This window comes from Penicillium soppii (genome assembly GCF_028829465.1).
Source record: "Penicillium soppii strain IBT 18220 chromosome Unknown utg000006l, whole genome shotgun sequence".
In the NCBI taxonomy this organism is placed as follows: Eukaryota; Fungi; Ascomycota; class Eurotiomycetes; order Eurotiales; family Aspergillaceae; genus Penicillium; species Penicillium soppii.
The window spans coordinates 3,300,094-3,319,378 of NW_026643236.1; the positions used below are offsets into that span (position 1 = coordinate 3,300,094).

Sequence of the window (19,285 nt, forward strand, 5' to 3'; positions counted from 1 at the left end):
TTTTGGATCCCTGTTATTCTTGTACTGTGTCGTTGCATTTCGATTGTATATAGTTTCCGGTCCAGGTTTGAAGCTGCTTACTTACTTGTACGTTCGTGCTTGACGGCTCTGCCTTTCCATCTAATGATATGGTATCTTCAAATTATGTTTGAATCGCTTCCAAGATTGTAAAATTGCACGAATGGAATGATAGAGATCATATACCATAAGCCAATCCTAATATAGCAATGACCACTTGAGCAGTTATTATACTGAACTTCAAACGAGGCCCCTCAACTACATTACAAGATACAAAGCTTAGGACAATCTCGGTAGAAAGGTGCCATACTGGATCGTACAGGACATATATTTCATGACACTTTTAGCCCAGAACGCAACTGAGCATTGGATCTACCTCTTACCAGACCCAGTGAGCCATCCATCATAATCATCGACCGATATTGCACAAGGTGGGTAACAAGAAGACACAGAGTTAACAGAAGGAGGGAGGGAAATGAGACGAAAAACCAGCGAAAAACCGTCCGTGGAAACCATGTGACACACCGAACCCGAATAGACACCGACTAGGTTAGAAAAAAGAAAACAAAACAAAAAAAAAAAGGAACATAAGGTCGAACCTAGAGAGGAATTGGTGAATTTAATACAGAACCGCATCAGTAGGGAGCAGTAGTAGCAAAGAAAGAGCAAGACGGCAGAAAAGAGTAGAAGGGGAAAACCAGACGAAAACAAACATAAAGAAGACAATCCCCCAAAAGTAAAGAAAACCAGCCAAGCTCCTCAAAAGAGAGTAGAGATTACACACATGTTGAGGAGAGAAAGATGAAGAGAAATTCCCGGGTTCTGTCTGTCCTTTCGACAAGACAAGCTCTGCTTTCCCTTGCAATGTGGACAAAATCCAAACCCCTTTCAAGTCAACCGCAAATGCAACGCCATATGTGTTTGGTGGGTCGTTATGTCTCCCCTTCATTTCTTCATTTCTTTTTAGTGGCCGTAGTTGCCACCCCAACCACCGCGGCCAGAGTTTCCGTAGTAGTTGCCGAAACCGCCACCGCTGTAGTTACCGTATGCGGAGCCCTGGTTCTGGTTGGTTGTGCCCTGGTGACCAAGGCCACCGAGTCCACCGTACTGGGGGTTCAGCTGAGGGTAGCTACCGAAGGCCTGCTGGCCCTGTTGGCCCTGGAGAGGGGGAGACCAGTCTGTGCCTGGGGCTGTCCGGGGACGCTGTTGGTAGCAGATCCGGGACGGTTCTGGGCGAGAGAAGGGCTGGGGCCACCGGCCTTGGGGGCTTCAAAGCCCTTGGTCTCATCGCCGGCAACGGGGGGCTGTCCAGCGATAGGAGGATTTTGGCCGAAGCCGCCCTGGGAGCGGCCAAAGACATCAGACATTCCGGTGCCGAAAGAGTTAGCACCGGTGGCAGACTGATTGTCGGACTGCTGAGCAGAGCCGGAGCGACCGTAGACTGAGTCACGGGTGGGCACAGCCTGGCTGAAGCTGCCGGCGTTGGCGGGGGAAGACGAGTGCTGGTCGTAGGAGAAGGCCCCATGGGGCTGGCCGTACATGCTAGCAGCCCCCTGCTTGCCAGCGTACGGACCATACTGGCTACCATAACCGTATTGCTGGCTGTGCTGCTGCTGCTGCATATAGTGATCTTCGTAGCGGCGAGCATCATCGTACATTGGGCGGTTGCGGCCATTGTACTGTTGAGGGTTCATCTGGTTCATGTAAGAAGCGTAGTGAGGGTTGTTATAGTAGTTAGGGTAACCGTAGCCATAGGCGTGCTGCGCGGTCTGGCCAGGCATGTGCTGAGCAGCGGGGGTCTGCTGGGTGGCACCAGGAACGGTTGGGTTAGGGGTGTTGTGGCCGCTGTTGGTGGCATCAATGGGGCCGTAGCGACTGGGAGGTTGGGTAGTGGGGATTTGGGGCTGAGCCTCAGCACCAGAAACTCCGAATCCAGCTCCAGCGCGGGGGCCGGTGGGGGCGTCCTGGGTTTGGCCGTAGGAGCCGTAGGAGCCGTAGTAGGGGAAACGCTGCTGGTCGGCAGCGTAGAAAAGGGGAGTACTCACTGCCGGTGGTGGCAGTGGGCTGAGCGGGGGCCTGGTTGGCGAACGGCTCGGGAATCTGCTGCTGGGGCTGGCTGACCTGCTGGGTGAATGGATCGAAGGGCTTCTGCTGGGGCTCAGAGTAACGAGTAAAGTCGGTGAAAGAGTCGGCGGCAGAGGCCTGAGGAACGGGAGGCAGGCCAGGGGCTGGGCGTCCAGCGGCACCAGACTCCATCGATTGAGGTGCCTGGGTCGGAGGTGGGAGAGAGGCACGGGGGGCGACGGGAGAGTGCTGCGGGGGTTGAGCACGGGTCTCAGCCTCCTCGCGGTTCTCGTCAATGTCCACAGCGTCACCGTTCAGACCCATACTACCGAACTGGACCGCAGCACGGTCCACGGCGTGGTTTCCGGGCATAACGACGGCCTGTTGCTGCTCCATAACGCGGCGTTGGAGACCGGGGGTACGACCTTGCTTGGTAGCACTGGGAGGGTAGGCGGAAGAGGAAAAGCGGGAAGGAGTAACGGCGGCGGCGGCGGCCACAGGGTCGATGCCACTGCCAATGGTGCTTGCGGCAGTCGCGGTGGGAGCGGGAGCGGAGACATCGGGGATTTGTTCAAGGTTCGTCTCGGTCAAATCGCCCTTGGGAGGGTTGACGGTGGTAGTGGGAACGGCGGGGATCACGGGTTGGGTATGCTTGGCGACGGGGGTCTTCTGGGAAACAGCTGGCACAGTAGGTTCGGGGGCGGGAACAGACGGTTCCGCCACAGGTTCGGGTGCAGCGGGCTGCTCAACGGGGGCGGGGGCAGGAGCAGGAGCCTGAGGCTTCTTCTGCACCGGAGGAGGGGCTGGTTTGGCGAAAAGGCTCGCCCACCCCTTCTTTGTGCCCTCGGGGATCACACTACTCTTGGGATGTTCAATCGACTCCCAATCTCCGTCAGTCGCGGGGTCTGCAGTAGTTTCGTCCACCTGGGGCGCAGTTGGCTCAGATGTAGTAGCAGGCGTAGCAATGGGTGCTGAAGTCTCTACGGCACTGGAAACTGTGCGAGTTCCATTTGTAGCGGCTCCTGCACGGCCACCGCGACCGCCACGACCCCGGTCTGCGCGAGCACGTCCACGGGTCTCTAATCCGCCGCGACCACGGGCTCCACGAGCGGAAGCTGCGATCGACTCGGTCGAGGTGCTCTGGGCCTCCTTGGGCTTAGGGCGAGTGCGGTCTGTGGTCTTCTTCTTGACCTCTCCCCACTGAGAAACATTGCCTGCAAAAAAGGAAAACCAGTCAGTCATGGGCCTTGACAGTCTCAAGAAAATCGAGATATTTTGATGCAATCAGGAATATTGGGGGTGATATGATTCGGACCTTCAGTAATGCGCTCGATTGCTTCCAACAGCTCGCCGTTCGAGTCTTCAAGTGCAAAAACCAGGTCTTCGTCCTTCCAGTCCGGGAACATTTCCTTAAGAGTTGGCAGAGTGTCGGAATACTTCTTCTTCATCTGTCCAATTTCACCCTCTTCAAAGGATGAGAGGTCTGAGTTGTCATTTACAGATCTGCTGCTTCCACCACGACCACCTCTGGAGCTGAAGCCACCACGGCCACCACGGGCGGATACTCTGCCCCGCGAGGCGGAGGGTCGGTTCTGAATGTCGGACATATTGATGAAAGAAGATGTGTGAGATGGAGAATTCGAGATTGAGAAGGAGGTTACGATGGAGTCGCAACTGTAGGAAGGGAGGAAAGTAACGGAGATGCACCCTCGCGAAAGAGGAACAGCACCAGGACCACAGGCACAAGGGCCAGACTAGACAAAAAGGAAAAAGAAGAGGTAAATCAAAGAGATTAATTGGGGAATGCGCAGAAGATGGCAAGATTGAAGAAAGGATCAAAAGCTAACTAACGGAATCTGAGTTGCTTCCCTCAAAGTCTTGGCACTGCTCTGGCTTTTAGCGAGTGGCGCTTATTGGTGCTGGGGGTTACAATCTCATAAAGGGATCTATGTACTTTTTTAAGAAAAGGTGCAATTGTATTAGAGATTTGTTCATAGACAATCAAAGAAGTGGTTATAGATGGGTATGAATTGCATTTATTTTTTATTGAAATTAAGTTGTGAGAGAAAAAAAGAAGAAGAAATGGTAATTAAGTGGGATTCTGATGTTCTACTCGTCATTCACATCTCTCTCCCCTTTGAAGGGGAAAAGACGTACTTCACCGCCCTCGTCCTCACTTCACCTTCAATTCCAACTTATGACTAGTTCACCACTATCCCAGTTAGTTAGTACTCACCGACATCATGAAGGGTACTTCAATTTTTCAATTCAAATCCTGGCCAAAGATTCATCAACCCTTACCTCGTACTCCACGAGAATCTCAACAGTTGTTAAATGCCCTCACATCTTCGTTTCGTCGTCAGCTAGATGGTGCATATCCCGCATCAGGCAACAATCATGGTCGACCCGGACCCCTCCAGAACCCTGAATCATCAGCACATGCAACCCATCAGCATCTACAGACCATTCTTGATAATCCTCTCTTCCGTATTGTTCCCGCCAGATCCCATGAACCAACAACCTTACAAAGCGTCGAGGGCCAACGACAGTTAGTCGAACAACCCATGGTGGTTTTCGACCAAATGGCTGCCGCTGGCTCAGTCACTGCACTTACAATCAATGATTGTCTGAAATCTCAGCTCCTCCTTTCCAAATCCCCGGACCATATGAAAGCGTCTCGGGCAGCATCCAGAATCGTTGATTGGTTCTGGGCATCTGATGGCGCTTCCAGACAGGCGCTTCTGCGTTTGCGCTCAGCAACTCAGTCATTGACTAAGTTCATGGTTGTTGAGGAGATGCATGGTACTGTTATGGAATGGCTGCGAATGCTCATGGACCATGACCTTGGCACCGAGAATGGCCAATTGGCAGATGGGCTCGCACGGCAAACTTTTAGCCATCTCCTTGTCGATTTTGTGGATGCAGAAACCCGATTTGGGAATGGTTTTGACTCGGCAATGGAACAATATCAACGTGTATGCCAATTGCATTTCCAAAGTACATCCTCTCACAAGTCGAGGAAACCGATGCTCTTGGCTGCAGGTGCTCACTTGAGCCGTATAGCTATGGAGCACAAGCCAACGGATCAGCAAACATCCGCAACAGTCTATAATCGATTCCAAGAAACAGTCTCTTTGTTGTCTCCCCGGTCCCTGCTGTTGGCATCTGTGGCTATCTGCCATCCAGCAAACCCCGACGCTATCCCATTCCTCCAATTTGTGAAGAACCTGTCTCCAACTAAGTTCCAGACTTGGAACGACAACAGACGTGACGCTTTCTTCCACATTGGCTCGGAGGCACTCCGAGTTCTCGTCGACCAGAACAAGTTCCGGGATATCTCCCGGTTGGAGCAGCACATCTCAGAATTGCTGCCAGAACAGTCACCACCTCCCGCCGCTGCTGAGAAATCGCACGCATCAGCCGAAGAGGAACATTTGGCTCGTTTGAACTGGAGTTTCACATGACGCTTCGGCTCACCTTTATGAGAACACGATATCCAATACCCTATCCCAATACCAACTGGATCTCAAGCAGATCCTTCCATGCCTAGCAGATATACCCACATATCACTTGTCACCGCCGAACAACTATTTGACCGGCTTTGTTTGTGCACTGACTCAAAGCGGAAAGCATGGCGATCATCAATTCGGTCAGCTTCTAAACACCCAACACACTTGTGGACACTTAGAAGAAAGCAAGATATTCTGCTCCCACCACCCTTGGGCAGCTTTTACTGCTACATTCCCCACATCAATATCACGTCTTCCACGAATGTGAAAACATAACCAACTTGGCTCGGGCTCATTGCGGCATGGGTTATCAGAAATACCACTCCTGAAGACATCCGATCTCACTTTCACGTGAACATATTTGGCAGAATTCAACGGCAATTGGATAGTGTGGCAACATTCACCGTTTGTTTTGCCTCTCCTGCAATATTATATCGGGATTTCACTAGAAAATTTCCCCCGTTATGGTGATATTACAAGCAGTCTCTGAGGTCTTCCTTGGTTCTTACTGCCCTATCGATGCCTACACATGGTAGTGATTCTAAATTACTATTGCCAATGCATCGGTGGCTATTCGTCACGTCTTGCCCATATCGATGCTCTATATGTACATACATATCTTTATATCAGCCAATTAGTTATCTACCTAGGTAATTTTATCATTATAAGGTTCTGAAAGATGACCAAGAAGAAAAACTCGCAAGTCCATGGATGTCACCAAGCTTTTAGATCTAATCTACATAAGCGGCCGGCTTGAGGAGCTATTTGTGGTCATTGTCTTTAAGGCCGGATTGTCAATCTATACGCTCGCCATAAATGCTATGGCCTCGACTCTTATGTGTAGTCTGTCTTCATTTTTTGAAATGGATCTTTGGTCGTTGGTATCCATCCATATCATCTTTATGATAAGGATCTATATGTACAACCTTTGAGAACATTCTGGGAATATGTCTTTGTAACCATCGTCTTTCTATCCATGGATGTCTTGTCCCCGCCAAATATATATATAACAAATGTGAGTGTCAGGTTACTCCCCTTACTCTAAATCACTCTGGAATCAGGTGGAACTATTTGATTTCCTCTAGATTAGTGCTCTAATTTTTTTGCGGGGCACATGTGGCAATTGAATATGTAAAGGTCAAAGTGGTCTAGAGTGGTGCGACAGAATCTCGTGCCCAGGTGTAGAGCTGAAGTGACGAATCATCGTTAGCGTCTCCAGTGATTTCAACTACGTCACCAGCGCGACCTCAACACCCCCCAAAACCTCTCGCCTTTTCTTTTCCTCAAATATCATTTTCTTATCGTTAATTGCAGTCGTATAGTCTTTGCGATCTTACTCTCACCTAACTTCCCCCAATTTATGACGTTCTGTCCAAAATTTGACATCATTAATCTACAATGGCTACTACCCACGAAGCCTCTATGCAGAGCCATGCTGCTTCAGGTATGTTTCCCGATTTGCATATGCACCGTACGTGGAAATGGATAAAATTGGTTCAAACAGATCAATAAGGTTACAATATTGATTGCCAGTTGATCTATTGTCGTATAGGTTGCTTAAGGAAGTACACTAGATGCTGACCAGAAATATAGACACGGCTCAACTCGTCAGGGAACATTCGCATGCATTCCAGAACACATTAAACACCACCCAATGTGATAGCAAGCCTGAAACCGAGCCGGTGGCTGCTGCTGAGCAAGCACCTGAGGCAAGGAACGAGCCACTCAAGGCCGAAGCACCGAAGCCCACTGATGCTGCGCAAACATCCAACCCAGCCGCAGAGACGAAACCCTCAACAGAAGCTCTGGCAGAAACTTCCGCTGTTAATGACTCAAAGGCGTCGGTGGGACCCAAAAACGAAACGGTAACTGGCGAGAAGCGCGACCTGGACTCAACCCTGGCCGCCCCAACCGAGAACAAGGAGCCTGTATCATCTGAGGAGCGTGAAGCCAAGAAGCAAAAAACAGAAGAGAAACCTACAATGGAGTCCAATGGTACCGCTGCTCCTTCTGGTACCGAAGAAGGGGCACAGAGGAAGGCCAACAAACCCAAGAAGGAAAAGATCAAGGACGCAGTGAACAAGATCATTCCGGGAGATGGCATTGGCAGCCGGACTCGCAGTCGAACCAAGGGTGCTTAGATTATTGCAGCCTCGCCATGCTCTTCTACCTTGTTATGGTTTGAATTACTTCTTTCCAAGTCCGGCACTTCTGATATGCACACGGGCTCTACTGCGTATGTATTTTGACCAATGGTCGGTCCTAAATAGCATAGTTTGCCAAACAACTGAAATCCAACAAAAATCCAGTTAATCAGCACGTCATAAGTAAAAAGGACTTAGCCGTAAATACCTGCACTGCCTGAACTTCCGATTGGCAAAATCACTAATGTACGGGGCCGATAATCGGGGGACTGAGTCATATCTCCCGGAGCGGATTAACCATCTCCATCCCCGCTATCACTGGAGAGGAAAGTGTGTGTCATTATTGGTGATAGCACTATTATTTTATTGTATTTTTTTTAGTCTTCAACTTCCAATTCACTACTTTCACAATGGCTGGACAAAAGATTTGGTTGCGCGCTGAGACCAAGCCCGCTGAGGCGCGGTCTGCCCGTGAGAACTTCAATGCTGCAATGGTGGGGTAGCAATTGACTAACAGCTATCTAGTGACACCTACTACCTGCAAGGCATTGATGGATGCTGGATACGATGTGACTGTTGAGCGGTCCACCCAGCGCATTTTCGATGGTATGTTCCAATTGAACAACCCTCCGCATCCCTTGCAACATACGAACACAATAGGCTAACTACTTTCTCCAGACGAGGAATTCGCCAAGGTATGTTCTATTCGGTCTAATCGTTTTCGGCATGGATACCAATTGCTATAGATTGGAGCCCCCCTCGTTGCGGAGGGTTCCTGGGTCCAGGACGCACCTAAGGATGCTGTCATTCTGGGCCTGAAGGAGCTCCCCGAGGAAGACTTCCCTCTGGAGCATGTCCACGTCACTTTTGCCCACTGCTTCAAGCAGCAGGGTGGCTGGGAGAAGGTCTTGAGCCGCTGGCCTCAAGGAAAGGGCACATTGCTCGACCTAGAATTTTTGACTGATGATTCGGGCCGTCGTGTTGCCGGTATGAGCCCTACCCATAGATCTGGTTAATGTTGACTCGATTTGCTGACAATTTTCTTCTACTAGCCTTCGGATGGTCCGCCGGTTACGCAGGTATTTTCACGCGAATCTCGTTGCTCGAAACAATCGATACTAAGACGTGGAATAGGATCTGCTTTGGCTGTGAAGAACTGGGCGTGGCAATTGACTCACCCCAACGAGTCCTTGCCTGGCGAGGTTCCCTACGCCAACAAGGATGCCTTGATTGAGTCCGTGAAGGAGTCTCTCGCAGCCGGTATCAAGGTTGCTGGCAAGGCCCCTAGAATTCTTGTTATTGGAGCTGTGAGTTTTGTTTCCTTGAGTTCGGTGGTACGGATATTAACAGTGCAATAGCTTGGACGCTGTGGCAGCGGTGCCGTTGATCTGGCCAAGGATGTCGGCATCCCTGACTCTAACATTCTCCAGTGGGATATGGCTGAGACTAAGAAGGGTTCGTTATCCTCATGCCTTTGTGACTAAAGTCACACTAACATCTGGCAGGTGGCCCCTTCGAGGAAATCGCTCAATCTGACATTTTCGTCAACTGCATCTACCTATCTAGCAAGATCAACCGTTAGTTGTCCCTCCCAAACTTGTTCATACCCATCACCATGAATGTGCCATTCACATGTTCATCTGGGTACGGCCTCTGTCATTCCGGCCAATCGACTAACATCTTCGGAATAGCCTTCGTGAACGTCGAGTCCCTCTCTGTACCTGGCCGTAACCTCTCTGTGATCTGCGACGTGAGCGCCGACACGTAAGTTGCCCGCTAGATGTCCACAAGCTAGTATTTCGCTAACCTATCTAGCTCCAACCCCTTCAACCCCATTCCCCTGTATGATATCACCACCACTTTCGATAAGCCCACAGTCCCCGTCACCGGCCTGAAGGACGGCCCAGCCCTGAGCGTGATTAGCATTGACCACCTCCCATCTCTGCTCCCCCGTGAGAGCTCCGAGATGTTCAGCGAAGCCCTCCTGCCTAGCCTTCTCACCCTTAACGACCGGGCCAACTCTCGGGTCTGGAAGCAGGCCGAGCAGCTCTTCGATGAGAAGGTCGCTACTCTGCCCAAGTCGCTTCAGGCATAAGCCTGCCGCGCTGGTGTCTTCAATGTGGAAGTTTACATGATTTGATGGTGCATTTGATAAAACGCAAGCTTGGACAAGGAATATTATAAAAGTCACAATAGTGGCATGTTTGAACATCAAAGATGAATTGCTTTGACAATTCTTGGCATATGGCGTCAATATCTTTCTCTTTCTAGAACAACTGTAAATGTCCTGTGTGTCTTATCTCGTATCCACTGATGCAAGATGGAGCCAGTCAAGATACATATGGAGATACTATAGGGGTTGTTTAAATACTGGGCTTGAGATTGTGAGCCAATCATTTGATTTGTATCTCCCGCAAAGTGCATTACAATCGAGTGATGTGGAAAGTCTATAGTTTAAAGGCTTGAGCACAAGTCATGCTGATATCCTGGAATCCCATCAAAGGCTGTGTGTTGTCAGGTGGATAGGTTGAAGAAGAGAATAGTATTTCAAGGGGGTTATAGCCATGAGTCACCTTAACCATGATGATGCAAAGAAATTGGGAATCAGGCCGTTACAGCACTTCGTTTCATGTCTATTTCCCAAGAAACGTGGCTCTCCTTACCCCAGACTATGCGTAACCGGGGTCAAACCACTGCGGGGAGATGTAAGACGGACATCCGGAGAATCCGCCCGTGGGGGTTTTACCCATTCACTGCAACGGTGCCTGGGCCAAGAGGAATGCTCCAGTTATTGGAGAGTCCCGCGAAAACGAAGGAATGCCGGACCAACGTTCTGAAAGTCAGCTTCCAAGCCAAGTCCAGGACGATCATGACCGGGAGTTTGCCCCATTTGATAAAGTGGCTAATCTGAATTTCTCCTCCGAAATTGAGCACGAATATTAATGAATGATTGTTTCGTCTCCGCATGGATATCGCTCCACTCTCCCGCCATCCCCTCTTCCCCGGCTGAACCCGTTCTCTGAATTCTCTCAATTGATTCGGCTTACCAGCGCCTACACCCTTGACCAACAAAATAACTCCCACCAACCTTGACCGTTCCGTGATCCCTCAGCCGCCCCTCGACAACTTCTTCCTCCACTACTCGGGGCAATAGGATGGGGCGATGAGATAGAACTTTGCCTGCCCCGATCCACCAACCGCCGAACCTCCCCTTCCTCTATACCGCCGTGCTTGATGCAAGAAAAGCCGACTACCGTCGCGGCCTACGCGGCCGGGGCCTCGCTAGCCGCTGTTGCCTTGTTCTACGTGTTCGGTCCGAACTACACGATCGACGGAGATGAATCGAACGACAGCAATCGCAAAAAAAGCATCGTCGGCCTATCGAACCTGGCCAATGACTGCTTCATCAATTCAGTGCTCCAGGCACTCGCCGGCCTGGGCGATCTGCGGGTCTACCTGATCCACGAACTACACCGACGGCAACTGGACGGGCCAGAAACATACAATGTCGTGGCCAGCGACGATGAGCTCTCGGCAGCGCGGTCAGACAAGTTGCGGGAGTTACAGCAGGGCATAACTACGCGGGCATTGAAGGAGATGTTGGATCGGTTGAACGAGAGGCCGATTTACAAAAAGACTATCTCGGCTCGCGACTTCATCCAGGCGCTGGAATACGCGTTCCGCACACGCATCAGTCGCAATCAGCAGGACGCGCAGGAATTCCTGCAGATTGTTCTGGAGCGGCTCTGCGATGAGTACCATGCTGGTGCGCGCGCGCGGCAGCGAGCATTGGGCGCCATTGGCGCGGCAGCTTCTACATCGGCCGAGGGCAGCGCGCAGGAGAGCTCGTCTGAAGTCGAGGTTCGGATTGATGATGGATCGCCCAATGGACTGCCTGCTATCATTGACACGAAATTGAAGGAGATTGACCAGGAGTCTGGGTTCCCCTTCGAGGGCAAAATGGAGTCGCAGATCGAGTGCCAGTTCTGCCATTACCAATACAAGCCCAATCAGACGGCGTTCGTCAATCTGACGCTGCAGGTGCCCCAAAAGAGCTCCACGACCCTGGGCTCGTGCTTTGACGGTCTGCTGAAAACTGAATACATTGAGGACTTCCGCTGCGATCGATGCAGTCTGCAGCATGCTGTAGATGTCAAAAGCAAGGAGCTTGCTCGTGCCCGGACACAGGACGATCAGGATCGTCTGGAACAGGAGATTTCTCGCCTCCGCGAGGCTATAGAGACGGATCCCGAGGTCGAGCTGGAAGGAATCGTGTTCCCGCCGTCGCAGACCGTCCCCAAGCGCAGGATTGCGCGCCACATGCGCATCACGGCCTTTCCCAAGGTCATCGCCATCCACTTGTCGCGATCGATCTTCGACCGGAGCAGCTCGAGCAAGAACGCAGCCAAAGTGTCATTCCCCGAGCGACTGCCCTTAGGCGGCATCCTCACGCAGAAGTGGTACAAGCTGCTCGCGATTGTCTGCCACAAAGGCAGCCACCACAGCGGACACTACGAGTCCTTCCGACGGAACCATATCTACCCGCCGTTCTCGACGCCAGAGGCCTTCAGCTCCTACGCACAGAGCCGTGCCGCGAGCGAGAACCCGTCCGCGGCACCCAGCCCGCGGATCATACCGCGCAGTAGCCCGGACCCAGAAGCCATCGGCAGCCTTTCCACGGCGGACTCGCTGGCCTCGCTATCGGGAGCTTCGGCCTCGGCCTCGGCAACACAGCTCACCCCAGGACGGCCCGCGACCTCAGGCTCGCGACGTTCCTTCCAGAGTACCACGTCCCGGTCCTCGAAACAAACATTATCTCCTACTTCGGATAGCCCGGCGACAGATCAGGGTCGCTGGAGTGGCTCTGGCCCGCGGCCGTCCCGCAGCATACCCCGCCCTTCCCAGGATGCCCCCACGGGGGTCAGTTCGCGGCTTCGACGCCGTCGCAAGCCGAACGATCGCTGGTGGCGCATCTCGGATGAGAAGATCAAGGAATGTAAGACCTCCGACGTGCTGGGCATGCAGAGGGAGGTGTACCTCTTATTCTACGAGTTGGAGAAGCCCGATCTGAACCCTACCGAGGGGGTTTGATAGCATTTCATTCCGGCGTGATTTCTCTTTCTTTTCTTTTCTTTTCTTTTCTTTTCTTTTCTTTTCTTTTAGAACAGGCGTCCCGTATATATTCATAAAATAACTATACAGAGAATTGAGATATATCAACGGAGTCCGACCAACCATCTTGGATGAAGCTAGTGTAATTGGTGCAGATAGTGCAGTTACCTAGGTAACATATGAATCCCAACCGAAACAGTTCTCCGTTCGAGTTGAGGGAAATAATTACTTCCGATTAACGGGTGTTATAGAACCCCGCCAAGATGATGTCACAGCAATTGTATTTACATACATATATTGTATAATCAAGAACTTGTCCAGCTGTTGACTTGATATAAATGTGGAGTACCCGACATAGTTAAACTGGTTAATTGTGTAAATCATTGAATACTATATACGTTGTAGACCGGATTGAACAGGTTCTAGATGGAATATTGAACGTGACCGGTTTGACAAGTAGAAAAGCGGCGAATGGCCTCGAATTCCTCGGCTCCCCGCCACGAACAAAATACGGGTCAATTCTTAGGAGCTTTGGTTCGACGCCTTCTAGGAGACAATTGAATGTTATTATAGCTATTATAATATGTAAAATGAGAACGAAAGGCCAAGAGAAGCTTTATAGCATTGTATGATTCCTGGACATGCCATCCAATACGAAATGAGAAGACTCAAAATCAACCCGACAGCTTAAATTGTATAGAGCTTCGTTCCCGTTACTCAACAACGTCGGGCTATCACGGAGGGGCCCGGGTTACAGAGGACCGGGCCATACATAAAAGAGGAATTAGATCATTCCTTTTTCCTTTTCTTTTTTTCCTCTGAAATCATACTGACTTCAGTGACCTCAGTGACCTCAGTGACCTCAAGTTTCCACTGGAAAGATCCACATAACCGGTGAGTGTCTTGTCTACTAAGCCGCTCGTCTTCACCGATGACGCGCTTTCTGCTGTGCCCCTCCAAATTGCCCCTCTCTTGACTTAAATTCGCCCGCTTTCGGTTTCCCGGTAAAGAGCTTGCTTTTACTACTTGTACCATTGGATCTGACCTCTCCTTCTTCTTCTTCTTCTTCCAGATTTCTATTTCACATTTTTTATCTGTACAAACTTCATAATGGGTGTCCTTGAACAACTGAACCGCAAGTCCGGCGTTATCGTCGGTGACGACGTCCTCCGTCTCTTCGAGTACGCTAAGGAGAAGCAGTTTGCCATCCCTGCCATTGTGAGTCTCTTCAATTGCCTCTTACATTCATCATTGTTCTCTTATAACTAACAATTCCTCTAGAACGTCACCTCCTCCTCCACTGTTGTCGCTTCCCTCGAGGCTGCCCGTGACCAGAAGTGCCCCGTTGTCCTGCAGATCTCCCAGGGCGGTGCTGCTTTCTTCGCCGGTAAGGGTGTCTCCAACGATGGCCAGAAGGCTTCCATCGCTGGTGCCGTTGCCGCTGCCCACTACATCCGTAGCGTGGCCCCCGCCTATGACATCCCCGTTATCCTCCACACCGACCACTGCGCCAAGAAGCTCCTCCCTTGGTTGGACGGTATGCTCGATGCCGATGAGGCTTACTTCAAGCTGCACAACGAGCCCCTCTTCTCTTCCCACATGATCGATCTGTCCGAGGAGGACGTTGAAGAGAACATCAAGACCACCGCCGCCTACCTTAAGCGCGCTGCCCCTATGAAGCAGTGGCTCGAGATGGTAAGTCACATTTTACTTTGCAGAACCCTTGATATATCTAGTGCTAACAGCCTTCACAGGAGATCGGTATCACCGGTGGTGAGGAGGACGGTGTCAACAACGAGGATGTTGACAACAACTCCCTCTACACCCAGCCCGAGGACATCCTGGCCATCAACAACGCCCTCGCTCCTATCTCCCCTTACTTCTCCATCGCCGCCGGCTTCGGTAACGTCCACGGTGTCTACAAGCCCGGCAACGTCAAGCTGCACCCCGAGCTCCTCTCCAAGCACCAGAAGTACGTCGCCGAGCAGACCAAGTCCAAGTCTGACAAGCCCGTCTTCTTCGTCTTCCACGGCGGCTCCGGCTCCTCCAAGGCCGAGTTCAAGGAGGCCATCAGCTACGGTGTCGTCAAGGTCAACGTCGACACCGATATGCAGTACGCCTACCTGACCGGTGTCCGTGACTTCGTCCTGAACAAGAAGGACTACCTCCTCTCCCAGGTCGGTAACCCCGATGGCGCCGACAAGCCCAACAAGAAGTTCTTCGATCCCCGCGTGTGGGTGCGCGAGGGTGAGAAGACCATGAGCGTTCGTGTCAAGGAGGCCCTGGAGGACTTCAACACTGCCAACCAGCTTTAAATGTCTTGAGCATTTGCTCCCTTTGATTCCCTTTTTTCCTTTACCTGATTACCCGAAAGCTTCTCTCCATGCTGCCGAAAAAGCGTTGTTCGCCTGGGGATGTTAGCGTCCCGGTTGTATGTAGCGTTGTATTCTGACACGCTGTAATGAATGTCCATACATGGTCGAAAGACCGCTCTCCTGGAATATGAACTTTGAGAATATCTACACCTTCCTTTCGATATACAATGTAGACTTCCCGTGCTAAACCATGTAGTATAGATAGCTAACGTAGGTGGCCTTGATTTGGTTATGTCGCATAAGCCCCACTGAATAGACAAACTAGGTCATGGCCAATGGTAACATTTCCCGACCAATTGCACATCCATCTATCTATTGGTTCTCTGGAATCCGGTTCATGCCAGCCTTTCATACCAAACATGATCGACGAATGGCAAGAAGCCAAGCGGTATCCAATGCTCTTCAAGCTACTCCGGTCCTAACACCAATCTACAAGCTCAGGGAAGCATCGCCAATCTATGAACGCACCGCTCCAAAAAGAACCAAAGCCAACGAAATGGCATAACAGCTTTGAATTCGTAACCCACAGCCCATCCATGCAGCCCGTCTAGCTTCGACCAGGTAATACATAATACAGCCGTCTTTCCTTAACAGCGCCGCGGCCGCCCAACCATCCTTTCAATTTATTGCAATTCAATTCCCACATTCTAAGTAGGCTTCGCATGGGCATGCTTCCGCGTCCACTCCCTCGCCGTAGCATCATAAGCTCCGCGATCATTCTTGTACTGGTCAGCGATCCTGCTCTCGACTGCATCGTCCGGCATAGGCTCGGAGAGCAGCTGGCGCGCGAACTGCAGCACGGCTGCGATCTTGGAGCTTGGTTTCCACTCGTCTGGTCGGAGCATGCCCAGGCACATGCTGCCTTTGTCGTCGTTTGTGACATTTGGGTGGTATATTTTTGTGGCGAAGGAGACGGTGGGTGGTTTGAAGGGGTATTCGGTTGGGAGGGTGAGTTTGACGAGGAATTTTCCGTTCTGGGTGAGGTTAGAGGTGGTATGAGGGGTGGGGTTTGAGGTTGGGGACTTGGAGCTTGATACGGCGGGTTCTGCTGGTTGTAGGGTAGGGTAGGGGTGGGATGTCGGGGTTGACATACGTGGTATGGTGAGTCTTCGGGTCCATCCATATAGACGTTCCAGTTGTAGACGTTCTCTCCATCGGCTAGTGTGACTGTGATTCCTTCTGGGGGGGACTCGGTGAGCTCGCCTAGCTCCTGGTGTGGGATAGATGGTTAGTATAGCGAATAGCACTGGGTGTGACGCAGGCGCTCACCTTGGATATGCGTTTGATGCTGCCCATTGTGATTGATTTCTGGTTTCGTGGGGTGATGCGGGGAGTTGGAAGACTGCAAGATTACAACAACAACACCGAATTTGTCAGGTCAAAGCCAACAGATATATGGAAAGTTAGAGGTTTCAGGAAAACGTTGTATGTAGTTGAGGTTGAGTGAAAAGTACGAATGGTAAAACAGGAGCTACAAAGTAGAAGTGGCTCGGAGGGGGGCCAAAGACGTCAGTGGATATCGGAGGTTTAGCGCTTTACGCTTTCTTCCTTTTTTTTGTAACATTGTGAACTTGGCAAATTAAGTAGTAGTAGTTTAGTAGTTTGGTCTATTCTATATTTTGTTGGCTTCATAGAGCATGCATTTTATAACTTTCCAACGGTTTTATATTACATCTTACTCGCGCTGGAGTATCACCATCAGACCCATGAGTCCCAGCATGACTGTCTTCAGCCATGGGTGTTCGCTGAGCATAATAGTAACATATCCAACCATGGGGATATACCCTCTGACACTTCCTACAATATCTTCCTTTCGATCAAGGTAGTCCTGGTCGCGCGCGTACAGCTCGGTGTCGTCCGACAAATTGTTATCGCCCTGCGGTAAGTCAGTTAATGAAACACATCACCGGACAAAATTCGCAAATTGCATACCTTAGTGAGGAGCATATGCGACTCGGGTGTTGTATCACTAAATCCTCCTATCAGCACAACTAGTCACACTCTCTCAAGGGGAACCCATACACAGTAATCTCCTTCACCTTCTTTGCGCTCGCGCGTCCCTCCACTTCAGGGTACGTCCTGACAACACGGTGCACAATGGGAATATCTTTCCCGCGAACGTTGTCTAGCATTGCAATTAGAGAATTGGGCTTCGATCCCGAGAGCTAACTCGAACTTACAGACGACAACCTCTCCGATCTCTACTCGTGGGCTGCGCGCCCACAAAAAGAGCAGATCACCTCTTTGGAACGCGGGTTCCATAGACCCAGAAAGAACCACAACAATTGGTGACGATGAGGCTGTTAGTACACTCAGGCCCTTCCACTTTGTGTTGGTCAGCTTCATGCTCCGTCGGTACTGGGTATGTGGTGAGGGCCTACCATCATGAAGGCGGTTGATAGCACAAGGGCAAAGTTCAGCACTTGGGCGATGGATTGGCGCGCATTTGAAATGCTCGACGACAATGAGGACAGCATGATGGGTGGTTCGCGATCGGGACAAAGACAGGGCGGTTCTGGGGGTGATGCTGGATAGGGATGGGTTAGAATCAATCTCCCGGGAAGCTGTTTAGCTGTATATAATGAAAGAGAGGGATACCTATTCTTCTTGAGCCAGCTGGGCTGGTTGGGTGGTGTTTTGATCTGAGATATTGATGCGGAGAGGTGGCCTTGTCGGAGATCGGCTTGGCGCAGATCTACAACGTAGTCCCTAGTTACTAGGTGCTTACACTCTACTCCGTACCCGCAGACGTACCAAACACTTTCTCCGATCCTTACAATTAGTGCGAAACTTCGTAGCGAAGCTATCCTTAGATAGTGACTATCTTCTTTTGATAACAGGAGCAAGTAAAACGATAAATCAGATGGTAATTGACAGTATTCGGGATACTCAAAAAAGGAAACATAACTATATGCGGATTTCTGGAAAGATCAGACCTTCATCGTTAATTGAAAATTGCCGAAGATTATGATATAGACGCCGATTTTTGGCGTAGTAATCTGGTGCAGAAACCTGGAAGAGAAAGTATCTCCCATTGGCTGGGTCAGGTCTGTCTATTTATCGGTCCAACACATCAGTGCGCTTTATATAATGTCATCATGCCCATCACGGCCAGAATAGTACGCGCCCAGGCTCTTCTTCGCCTCACTATGGCGGGCGGCTTCGGTCGAAGATCCCACCCCTAGTAATGAAGATAGCACCACGGGTACCTAGGTAGCGGCTGCGCTCCCGTACCCTCCTAATATATCCTTAACTCGTATTTAGTGTTACGGAGTGCACTTTTAATCGACATGTACTAAGTGCACTTTCTACTGAAGTATTGTTGTATCACACTTTGTAGGTTGCTAATTTCATATCATCTCTAATGATATTAACTAGTTTACCAAGGTGGGGGTTTTTACGTTGACAATCTCCTAAGTTTATTATCACCAGTAGAAAGGATAACAAAGTCAGTCTTACTCTATTTGGTTGAACAGATAAACCTATGGAACGCGGCTGGATATCTACAACCGACATTGCCTAACACGATAATAAGTACATATGTACATATACTACTAGCTAGAAACTTCTGAATCGCGGGAAAGATGGTGTTGATGATTCTTGAATCGTGTACAATATCGTCAACTCAAGCCAATATCCTCTGAAAAGTCCGAAAGACCGAAGAAATATTATATATGTTACGCACAGTCTCAATTCAAAGACAACAACGCATGTGTATACGGAACTCGGCAATTACAGATTGAGACACATGTCCGATTGAAAGTACCATAGAGTTATACTTAGGGGTCTGCCTGAAAATCCCGTTTCGTTACAGAAATGGCTCATAGGAAAACTGAATGCTTAAATAAGTTGCGTGCTTTACGACTTTGCAAGACGTGGAGAGCGATGTGTTCAGCTATATTATGAGTCGAAAGAGGATCCAGACCGCAAGTGGGGATTGAAGACTGCGTGCTTGCTGCGAAGCTCATCATGGGTCAACAATTGATCGGCGTAGATCATCCGAAGGCTTGGTTCGGATCTTCAACACGTATTGATTATGAGATGATGCAATTTGGCTGCCTGG

General features: G+C 50.4%; 7 protein-coding genes across 7 annotated transcripts; 5 read left to right on the forward strand and 2 right to left on the reverse strand.

The window, feature by feature from the left end:
* Positions 1-981: 981 nt before the first annotated feature.
* On the reverse strand, positions 982-3,689 carry N7529_008624 (putative RNAPII degradation factor Def1; the record flags this gene model as incomplete). The annotated part of the gene is made up of 4 exons (XM_057244151.1): positions 982-1,176; positions 1,221-2,058; positions 2,108-3,296; positions 3,398-3,689. The coding sequence occupies 4 exons, from the start codon at positions 3,687-3,689 to the stop codon at positions 982-984; spliced, it is 2,514 nt and encodes an 837-aa protein (XP_057095689.1).
* A 636-nt stretch (positions 3,690-4,325) lies between these two features.
* N7529_008625 (uncharacterized protein) lies at positions 4,326-5,546 on the forward strand (the record flags this gene model as incomplete). The annotated part of the gene is made up of 1 exon (XM_057244152.1): positions 4,326-5,546. One exon carries the CDS (start codon positions 4,326-4,328, stop codon positions 5,544-5,546), a length of 1,221 nt encoding a protein of 406 aa, XP_057095690.1.
* Positions 5,547-6,989: 1,443 nt separating this feature from the next.
* On the forward strand, positions 6,990-7,732 carry N7529_008626 (uncharacterized protein; the record flags this gene model as incomplete). Its single annotated transcript, XM_057244153.1, has 2 exons — positions 6,990-7,035; positions 7,185-7,732. 2 exons carry the CDS (start codon positions 6,990-6,992, stop codon positions 7,730-7,732), a joined length of 594 nt encoding a protein of 197 aa, XP_057095691.1.
* A 413-nt stretch (positions 7,733-8,145) lies between these two features.
* lys1 (saccharopine dehydrogenase (NAD+, L-lysine-forming)) lies at positions 8,146-9,830 on the forward strand (the record flags this gene model as incomplete). The annotated part of the gene is made up of 10 exons (XM_057244154.1): positions 8,146-8,206; positions 8,261-8,341; positions 8,414-8,430; positions 8,482-8,722; positions 8,788-8,814; positions 8,870-9,042; positions 9,094-9,190; positions 9,241-9,312; positions 9,427-9,499; positions 9,551-9,830. The coding sequence occupies 10 exons, from the start codon at positions 8,146-8,148 to the stop codon at positions 9,828-9,830; spliced, it is 1,122 nt and encodes a 373-aa protein (XP_057095692.1).
* Positions 9,831-10,969: 1,139 nt separating this feature from the next.
* Positions 10,970-12,826, forward strand: N7529_008628 (putative ubiquitin C-terminal hydrolase; the record flags this gene model as incomplete). Its single annotated transcript, XM_057244155.1, has 1 exon — positions 10,970-12,826. One exon carries the CDS (start codon positions 10,970-10,972, stop codon positions 12,824-12,826), a length of 1,857 nt encoding a protein of 618 aa, XP_057095693.1.
* A 1,131-nt stretch (positions 12,827-13,957) lies between these two features.
* On the forward strand, positions 13,958-15,162 carry N7529_008629 (fructose-bisphosphate aldolase FBA1; the record flags this gene model as incomplete). The annotated part of the gene is made up of 3 exons (XM_057244156.1): positions 13,958-14,065; positions 14,129-14,542; positions 14,602-15,162. 3 exons carry the CDS (start codon positions 13,958-13,960, stop codon positions 15,160-15,162), a joined length of 1,083 nt encoding a protein of 360 aa, XP_057095694.1.
* A 707-nt stretch (positions 15,163-15,869) lies between these two features.
* Positions 15,870-17,699, reverse strand: N7529_008630 (ubiquitin-conjugating enzyme/RWD-like protein; the record flags this gene model as incomplete). The annotated part of the gene is made up of 8 exons (XM_057244157.1): positions 15,870-16,196; positions 16,316-16,432; positions 16,492-16,564; positions 16,902-17,098; positions 17,155-17,191; positions 17,245-17,347; positions 17,403-17,547; positions 17,604-17,699. The coding sequence occupies 8 exons, from the start codon at positions 17,697-17,699 to the stop codon at positions 15,870-15,872; spliced, it is 1,095 nt and encodes a 364-aa protein (XP_057095695.1).
* Positions 17,700-19,285: the final 1,586 nt, after the last annotated feature.